The sequence below is a fragment of the Mercenaria mercenaria genome, chromosome 8 (assembly GCF_021730395.1).
Source record: "Mercenaria mercenaria strain notata chromosome 8, MADL_Memer_1, whole genome shotgun sequence".
Lineage (NCBI taxonomy): Eukaryota > Metazoa > Mollusca > Bivalvia > Venerida > Veneridae > Mercenaria > Mercenaria mercenaria.
In genome coordinates this window covers 22,338,371-22,348,542 of record NC_069368.1, presented here as the reverse complement: position 1 = coordinate 22,348,542, position 10,172 = coordinate 22,338,371, and the positions used below count along the sequence as shown (strand labels likewise).

At 36.7% G+C, this 10,172-nt stretch overlaps 1 protein-coding gene across 1 annotated transcript; it reads right to left on the bottom strand.

The window, feature by feature from the left end:
- Positions 1-1,386: 1,386 nt before the first annotated feature.
- Positions 1,387-10,064, bottom strand: LOC123522892 (uncharacterized). Its single transcript, XM_045300385.2, has one exon. It carries the CDS (start codon positions 9,654-9,656, stop codon positions 3,621-3,623), a length of 6,036 nt encoding a protein of 2,011 aa, XP_045156320.2. The 5' UTR covers positions 9,657-10,064; the 3' UTR covers positions 1,387-3,620.
- Positions 10,065-10,172: the final 108 nt, after the last annotated feature.

The following is a 10,172-nucleotide window of genomic DNA, read 5'->3' as shown; positions in this document are numbered from 1 at the left end:
CCATTGAAAAAAAAAACCAAAAAAAACTTCCACATATATATTTATTAAATGTGTTCTTGTATAAATTACCGGTCGATAGTTTCTACAGTAAAGACAGGTCTTTATCTATTCCATATTTACTGGGCTAATAACTCAAAAATATTAAAAAAATCTGTGAAAATCAAGTTTTCACATTATGTAAATATACTCTTATTTAGCCCTTCGGACCTCGATATTGACTGTTACTTCGGACCTCGATATTGACTGGCTAGCCATTCAATATGTGTACAGTATAGCAACAAATCTGTGTTTCAAAGTAAAGTGAATATTCCTATTTTCTATGTCCATATGATGACAGTAGGTAGTCTTTTGGGGAATAATATGTTTGTTATATCCCATAAAAATATATAACTGTTTGCGCACTTGTAACAGGGACGACCTTTTCACATAGGCATAGGCACGTAATACAGTAGTTAAAATGAGCGATAGGACTGTTTTAACATTAAAATGTATAAAACATTAAAAAAAAATGTTATGTAAGGAATTATTATTGTCATTAAAATATTAATGATGAAATATTGACACTAGTTAAATTTATTTCGTCAATTAAATTTCTATTTATAGTCCATTTTCATGTTAATGTCTCATGTAAAGATATAAAAAAAAATATGGATGTTACTTAAAGTGTTTCCTCGTTTTTCCTCCTTCTTTTAATCAGATTACCTAAATGTCCTTTAAGAATTAAGACCAAATTTTTCAATTAAAGGTGGTTAATCCGACTTAAGTCAAGTAATAGAACATTTCGAAACTTTAAGGTCTGATCATGTACAATTCTTGCCTAACACGTGTAAGGTAATTAACTTGATTTTCCTATCCTGGTTGCACATATATTTTAGGATAAATATAAACATACTTTGCTTAAGGAGCGATAGAAAATTTAAGAACTACTGCATTCATTTGCCTAACATTTCTATTGACAATTTTATATTTAGTCGGAATTAAAAAAATGAAAGTTTGTAAAATAATTATTAACTCCCTTTGTTGTAGACAAGATAGACCGGAAAAAAATGAATTCCGGAGCTACAGACGTTTTTCATTAACGTTATATCTACACTGACATATTATCTGACAAAGACAAATTAAAAAATGATGATAAATATATGTAAATTCATAGCAATTGACAAAATATGGACAGTTTTCATATCTTAAGGCATGCAAAGTTTTTGATCTTTTATTTCTTATTGTGGGTAAGCGAAAAGTGTTTAAAGCCCTCCGTCTTTTGTACAAATAATAGTCTTAAATATTTGGAAAATCATTTCAGTTTTTCTTAACTCCTGTGAAAGACGCCTCTATACTTTCCGCCGTTTATTTATATTCGCTTTTATAACAGTAAACAAATACCGAAAAGTGTTTTAACAGTTTTATTTGAGAAACCGAATCAAAATTCCCCAACAAATATTTTGTACATGTACATTCTCGAAACAAATCACAGTATGCAAAATAATGAGAGAAAAAAATAACCAAACAAAAGTGGAGTGGAGAAAAACAACTGCTTTAAATAAATATGAAAAATATATATGAAATAGAAAATCCTTAAACATGAAAATCTCCATGTAAATTCTATCAAATGTAAATGTACATTTTTGCCTCTTGATGTCACGTCAATTAGTGAGAGAAAAAAATGAAATTGTGTCGTATTCACCCAACAATTAAGCTTTGTAAAGGTGTATAAATATCCATCATGCACTTATACTTCATGTAAATTTCGCGCTTGTCAGAAATTTTTGCAAATTATACGTTGGTACGTAAATGTTTTGTGTCCTTAGACGTTATTTCGTGACGAAATATCGCCAGTATTTGGCACATTAACAGTTTTATAGTCATTCAAATACCATTATATTTCAAACGCCCTTACAATGTGTATAATACACGTAATATTATATACACAACATTTGAAGTTTTTACGACATTTTCAATTTTCTTTGTAAAATGGCCTTGAAGGGCCGTCCAGAAACACGCATCATATTTCAAGCAAACTGTTGCATTATCTTCTATTGTATGATAATTTAATTATAAGCATCATCGTGATGTAATAAATATTTATCAGATCACTGAACAAGTAGTTTATGTATGCGTCTTTCATCTCGTTTTGGAACAAGAAACTTCTATTTTCTTTGTAAAATGGCCTTGAAAGGCCGTCCAGAAACACGCATCATATTTCAAGCAAACTGTTGCATTATCTTCTATTGTATGATAATTTAATTATAAGCATCATCGTGATGTAATAAATATTTATCAGATCACTGAACAAGTAGTTTATGTATGCGTCTTTCATCTCGTTTTGGAACAAGAAACTTCTATTTTCTTTGTAAAATGGCCTTGAAAGGCCGTCCAGAAACACGCATCATATTTCAAGCAAACTGTTGCATTATCTTCTATTGTATGATAATTTAATTATAAGCATCATCGTGATGTAATAAATATTTATCAGATCACTGAACAAGTAGTTTATGTATGCGTCTTTCATCTCGTTTTGGAACAAGAAACTTCTATTTTCTTTGTAAAATGGCCTTGAAGGGCCGTCCAGAAACACGCATCTATTTCAAGCAAACTGTTGCATTATCTTCTATTGTATGATAATTTAATTATAAGCATCATCGTGATGTAATAAATACTTATCAGATCACTGAACAAGTAGTTTATGTATGCGTCTTTCATCTCGTTTTGGAACAAGAACTTCTATTTTCTTTGTAAAATGGCCTTGAAAGGCCGTCCAGAAACACGCATCATATTTCAAGCAAACTGTTGCATTATCTTCTATTGTATGATAATTTAATTATAAGCATCATCGTGATGTAATAAATACTTATCAGATCACTGAACAAGTAGTTTATGTATGCGTCTTTCATCTCGTTTTGGAACAAGAAACTTCTATTTTCTTTGTAAAATGGCCTTGAAGGGCCGTCCAGAAACACGCATCATATTTTAAGCAAACTGTTGCATTATCTTCTATTGTATGATAATTTAATTATAAGCATCATCGTGATGTAATAAATACTTATCAGATCACTGAACAAGTAGTTTATGTATGCGTCTTTCATCTCGTTTTGGAACAAGAAACTTCTATTTTCTTTGTAAAGTGGCCTTGAAGGGCCGTCCAGAAACACGCATCATATTTCAAGCAAACTGTTGCATTATCTTCTATTGTATGATAATTTAATTATAAGCATCATCGTGATGTAATAAAAATACTTATCAGATCACTGAACAAGTAGTTTATGTATGCGTCTTTCATCTCGTTTTGGAATAAGAAACTCCTATTCACATTGGTGAAATTCAGAAACATGTAAAACGTAATAGAACAGTCCACGGATGTAAAGTGTTTGGGTCCTGACCCGGAAATTAACGTGCACGTTCGAATTTCGATGAAAGTGCCATTGACCCGATAATACACAGGCTCCTGGAAGCTCTTCAATCGATGTAGAATACATATTTAAAGTACACTGATGGGGCAGCCCGCCGTCCCATCTATTATATCCACCTAGGATGGGAGAAATACTGATGTCTTATATAAAGCCGCTCGACTCTATAGCCTCGCACACGTCCTATTATTGTCTCCAAATAACAAAAATAATCACAGTTCAACATTTCCATTTATCAAATTGTTTCAGGTCTTTTAAAGATTTTGGTGTTTTCATCCACTCTAACATATCCGATATTGACGTTACATACACATCTCCAAAACTTAAAATTTTATCCAAAAACTTTAAAAGTCCAGAAAAGTTTTCTCTATAGTACCAGTGGAACCACATTTGTTTGAGTCTAATTGCGAAAGGAGCCCTATTTGTTTTGTAATACTCGTTAAAATTTTTCATTAGGTAATCTACTGTCCCTTGTTCTGATTCAGGTTGGTTCGTGCAAGCATCGATGTACTCGCACGATGTAAAATTTTTAGGTCCATTGAATGGAATAGCCGGAACTTCCCATACACCACTGTGATATTGTTTTGGGCATTGTCCCATTTGACACTTATCCTTCCATCCGAAATCCAACGTATGCGGCCACGGTATCGGCTTATCAATTGAAGTTGTTGGTAAAAGCAGCGAAGAGTCATACAAACTCTGATTGGCTAAAATATTGTATTGTTCGTCTCCAACAGGACTTAATCCAGGGCTTCTCCAGCCTATGACGTCATCCAGAGCTAAATTCGCACTTACTGCAATACGTTTTCTCTGCCTTAGTAAATCTTTCCTAAGTTTTGCAGAATCGGTATAAGGTCTTGAACTAACGCCCATCATGGCCAACTCTATACCGTCCGTCTTCAGAACGTTGGCTATACGATAGCTACTCCCGGTATCGGTTATAAAAACAGTCCCTTTGATTCTACAGCCATTTGGATTCTTCCGCCCACGCGAAAATAAGGATCTCATTTTTCCGTAGGTATGAAAGTTCAGACTCCCGTCTATAGTGATGTAGACTATCTGAGGAGTGTTTTCTAATTTTATTGCTTCCGGTGGATTGGTAGTCTTACAGACGCAGTTCGGCCGCATGCAATTTATTTCCTGTATACACTCTTTTGACGTGGGTACCCGTCCAGTCTGCGTCGATGAAACGCGCTGTACGTTGTCTGGTGGTGGTATACTTTCTGTATTCTGTTGGAGCACATCAGAGACTTCTGGCAGCTGTTCATGTCCCGTAATCGCAAATTTATTTGCAAAATTCGCAACATTTTTAGCTATCACTTGCACACTGTGCACACGTGTATTATCAGACTGTTGACCCAGCTGAATGTGTTTGTTTGAGGCCGGTAAACTTGCTGATTCTTGATTTGTTGGTGACCGTTCTTCCGTCATTTGCATAACGATTTTCGGTGACGGAGTCTGAACTGGAGCAACCATGGGTATCAGAAAACGGTTTGGATTTACATTTATACCGCCAAATAGCCCTGGTTGATAAGCTGTGTTTATATCAAAATGCTTCGGAGCATTAACAAATGCTGTTGGCTGAGGCTTGACTCCACTGTCTGAGTTTTGTCCGTTATTAATCCGATTGTTCATGTTATTGTTTTCTACTGCCACGGGACGAATTGGCTGCTCATTGAACAAAACATTTGACTTCTTTAAGTTTTTGACAGTAAAAATTGGTACCCTTGTTGAGGGTCTTTGTACCTCGGAAGCTCTTGGTGTCGTAGTTTGGAATTCAGTCTTTCCTGGAGTTCGAGTTACCCATCGTTGCCAAGGAACTATGATGTCTTCTGATATAGTCCACATTGGTTTGATTGGTATTGCAGTCTTTTCGGTTGACACTGTTGGTTGTGTTGTTGTTGTTTCTGTTGTTGTTGTTGTTGTTGTTGTCGCAGGTTCGGCAGTTGTGGTAAAATGGGATGTTGTGTTCTCCGTCGTCGTTTCCGCTGCCGATGTTGTTATTGTTGATTGTTCAGTAGTAGTCGTCGACGGCGTCGTCGGAGGAATAGTTGTGGTTGTCATCCGTTGTGTAGTAGTACTAGTTGTCGGCTTGGTTGTTAATTGCTCTGTTGCGGTTCGTTGTGTTATATATTCAATTAACTCTATCATCAATTGCGTTGTAGTTGTGGGGAACGTCGTAGCTGATGCCGTAGTCGTAGGGGACGCCGTAGTAGGAGGCATTGTTTGTGTTGTAAACAGTTCGGTTGGGATATACTGTGTTGTCGTGGTTGGAATATACTGTGTTGTCGTTTGGTATGTAACAGTTGTGAATGATTCATTTTCTGCCGGCTGGTCTGCATAAGTTGCTTGAGTTGTTTCTATATATGGCAACAAATAACTAGCGTTCTCAGCCAAAACAGGTTCTGCGAATGTTTCAAGCCCAATCACAGCTTTCTCTGCCACTAACTGTTCTGGTGGAAGGTTATCTATTTTTGTTCTTCTCACGTTACTCTGGACATGGAACTCTCGCAACACTGGTTTATTATCGGTTTGAATTTCATTTTGCATCGGCTGAGAACCTATAGCAGGATCTGAACTTGATTGTGCATTTACGGACTGTGCTGAAATGTTCTCACTTTGATTATTTTTCTGATTTGATTGTTTGTTAGTGATAAGACGATTTCTTAGCTCTGCTTGCAACGCTCTTAGTTCATCCATGCTCAAAAGCTCAAGCTGGTTTGTTCTTTCACTCGGGCGAAATCCCAAAATGTCATCTAATTTACGCGAAATGTATACTTTAAATGACTTTTCAAGAACCTCGTTAGGATCAAAAGTGGTTGGTGGCGGTGTTTGTGTAAACAGATTCTGATTGATATCTGTTTGACGCTGATCGCTTTTCCTAGGAGAGTCTTGTACCTTTTGAAAGTTTAGGTTCTGAATAAGTGGTTGTTGTACTTCAAGTGGAGTAACTGGTTTGTTTGTAACCCCGGGCGCTCGAGAGAATTCGTTTTGATGAATATTTGTGACATCAGGCGCTTGCAGAAACTCATTTTGAAGTAAATTGCCGTTTGTAGCATCAGACGAAGGAAGAAATTCATTTTGAAGTAAATTTCCATTTGTGACACCAGCTACAGGAAGAAATTCATTCTGGTGAATATTTGTATTTGTGACATCAGGAGTTTGTAGAAATTCGTTATGAAGTAAAATTTCATTTGTGGCACCAGGCGCCGAAAGAAATTCGCTTTGATGAATATTTCTATTTGTGACATCAGTGGGTTGGAGAAACTCATTTTGAAGCAAATTATTGTTTGTGGTACTAGGCGCTTGCAGAAACTCATTTTGAAGTAAATTTCCTTTTGTAGCATCAGGCGAAGACAGAAATTCATTTTGAAGTAAATTTCCGTTTGTGACACCAGATACAGGAAAAAATTCATTCTGATGAATATTTGTATTTGTAACATCGGGCGTTTGTAGAAATTCATTTTGAAGTAAATTTCCGTTTGTGACACCAGATACAGGAAGAAATTCATTCTGATGAATATTTGTATTTGTAACATCGGGCGTTTGTAGAAATTCATTTTGAAGTAAATTTCCGTTTGTGACACCAGATACAGGAAGAAATTCATTTTGATGAATATTTGTATCTGTGACATCAGGAGTTTGTAGAAATTCATTTTGAAGTAAATTTCCGTTTGTGGCACCAGGCGCCGAAAGAAATTTGTTTTGATGAACATTTTTACTCGTAACATCAGGTGTTTGAAGAAATTCACTTTGAAGTAAATCTACGCCTGTTGTATCAGCTTTATTGTAAAATTCATTTTGAAGTACATTTCCGTTTGCGTTAACAGAAGCTGGAAGAAATTCATTATGAAGTAAATTTTGGTTTGTGAGATCTGGCGTTTGAGGAAAATTCCTCTTTGTAGTATCAGGCGTTTGAAACAATTGGTTTTGAAGTAAATTGCCGTTACTGGTACTGGGCATTTGAAGAAATTCGTTTTGAAGTAAATATTCGTTTGTGACACTAGACGGCAGAAGAAATTCATTTTGAAGTAAATTTCCATTTGTGACGACATGCTTCTGACTAAGTTCATTTTGTTGTATATTTTTGACATTTGCAAGTTTCTGCTTTGTGACCAATGCCTGTCTTTGTTTTTCTAATTCTTGTTGTTTTAAATGTTCTTGTCTCTGTAGTTCTCTCAACCGTTCCGTCTCAGCTTTCTGATGCTGTTCAGCTACCAGCTGACGCTGCTTCTGAAGCTGCAACTCGTGTTTTCTTTGGAATTCTTCCAATCGTTTTCTTTCCAGTTCTTTCTGACTTTTCAAGGCAGCAGCTTGTTGCGCTAGTTCTTGTTTCTTGAGCTCCTGTTGGCGTTGCTGTTCAAGTAGTTTTGCCTGTTCTTGTTTCTTAAGTTCCTCTTGACGTTTTTGTTCAGCCAGTATCGCCTGCTCTTGTTGTCTAAGCTTCTCTAGGCGTTGCTGTTCAAGAAGTATTGCTTGTTCTTGTTGCCTGAGTTCCTCTAGGCGTTTCTGTTCAAGAAGTCTTGCTTGTTCTTGTTGCCTGAGTTCCTCTAGGCGTTTCTGTTCAAGAAGTCTTGCCTGTTCTTCTTGCTTGAGCTTTTCTTGACGCTGTTGTTCCTGCAGTCTAGCCTGTTCTTTTTGTCTGAGCATCTCTTTGCGTTTCTGTTCAAGCAATCTTGCCTGCTCTTGTTGCCTTTGTTGTTCTTGATGTTTTTGTTCTAGCAGTCTTGCCTGTTCTTGCTGTTTGAGTTTTTCCTGGCGTTGTTGTTCAAGCAGTTTTGCTTGTTCTTGCTGCCTAAGCTTTTCTTGTCGTTTTTGTTCAAGTATTCGTGCTTGTTCTTGTTGCCTGACCTTTTCCTGACGTTTTTGCTCAACTAGTCTTGCTTGTTCTTCTTCGGCTTTAATTCGACGCAATCTTTCTTTTTCCAGTTTTTGCTTTTTTAACAATTCTTGTTTCCGTTTCTGTTCTTGCATCTTGATATTTCTATCGATCACACCGGGTGGTCGCCACCAGAAACGTACCATCGGCAGGCTGGGTACCATTGGCGGTTTTGGTGCCTGCATCGTGGTAGGTAATGACTGTGGTATTCGGGGTTTTGGTGTTTGCCAAGAACGTACTGGAAATGATGAATGCGGTACATTCGAAATAAAATTACCAACGTGTGTATTTCGTGGTCGAAACGTAATATCACGTGACCTTTGTCGGGTACCAGACGGTTTACTTCTCGTTTCACTTGTCGTATTTCCGTTACACTGCCAAGGCTGGAATGTTTTTATGTCTCGTAAAGATGTCGGTGCTTTGAGCCATTCTATCACTTGCTTAATTGAAACAATGTATACATCATCGAGCTTCACAAGTTGCTTAATAAATCTGTCCATAGCTGCTTTTCTGTCTGGATAGTAAAACCAAGAAGCGTGCATGTTTATTCCCATAGGAGCTCTGTTTGTAGTGTAATATTTCTGAAAATTGTCCCAGAGAAATTTATAAGCCAGATTTTCTGTTGGAGGTGGATTGTTACAACCGTCAACATAAACACAATCATATTTGTTAAGATAATCCTTTACGGTAACCACTGGTACTTCCCAGAATCCGTTGTGCGATTTCGTTGGGCAAGGTTTTATTTTGCAATCGTATGGCCAACCAAAGTCTAGCGTAAATGGCGTTATAGCTTTGTCATTTTTACCCTTTTTAGCCATTGTGAGAGTTGCGTCGTACTCATAACCCAGATCTTTAAGAACTGATGGCTGCAAATCACCGACAGGCTCCAGGAAGGGACTCCTCCACCCGGTGATTTTACCGGAAGGAATGCCCGCGCGCTTGGACAAATTCTCTTTTTGTTTCCTTGCCTCGCGGATAAAAGTGTTTGTGTTCATATGAGCGTGGGTAACACTGTGTGAAGCAATTTCAATGCCTTTTTGATAAAAATCTTTCACTAAACTGTATACTGTGTTTCGGTGAGAAACGAATAATGTCATTGAAATCGGGCAGCCATTTGGATTCAGTCGTTTAGGACTGAAAAGTTGTCTGTAAAACTTTGCTACCTGAGGGTTTACAGCGTCATCAAAAGAGAAGAAAACCATTTGCGGTATTTTACGGGCATTTAACGGCATTTTGTCCCGGCAACAAAAGCAGTCCGGTGGATTACACATATGCGACTCTCGGCATTGTATACATGCGGCTGGGTCATAAGCGAAACAATTCCCGACGAACAGCATTAATCCAATAAGATAATAGATTAACTTGTAAATTTCCATATTGTTTAAATTTGCTCTGATATCATCCAGTGTAACGAAAGATATCCTTTTATATACTTAAGCTATCCTTTTATATATTTAATATTTTTCCTCGTTTTATTTTATTTCGTTCGTTTTATCGCAATTTTCTTTCACTTCTTAATTGTTCAGATAATGTCATTTTCCATTTTCAAATGTTTATGTCGTGGAGAACATGCACCAATCTGTCAGTACAATGTCTGAATGAAGCATTTATTACGCACAATTTTTTAGATGAAGTAGGCGGACCTAATGTCTTTTGTTCACGTAGTCTAGAAAAGTAAAATTATTTCACAAATATATATGTTTCACTAAAATTTTCAAAACGTGCGTGAATTAATTAACCGAGGTCTACACTCCACAAACGGCTGATAGACACTGAGACACGACTGCATTATAGTGCTTAGGTATTTACCGCGTTACGACAACGTTATTTGACAGCTGTCGTTTATACTTTATATGTGCTCCTCGGGGCAAGTTTTTGAAATAAAAGAAAGC

Coding starts and splice junctions, on each gene's coding strand:
- LOC123522892 (XM_045300385.2), bottom strand. CDS start 9,656: ATGGAAATTTACAAGTTAATCTATTATCTTATTGGATTAATGCTGTTC.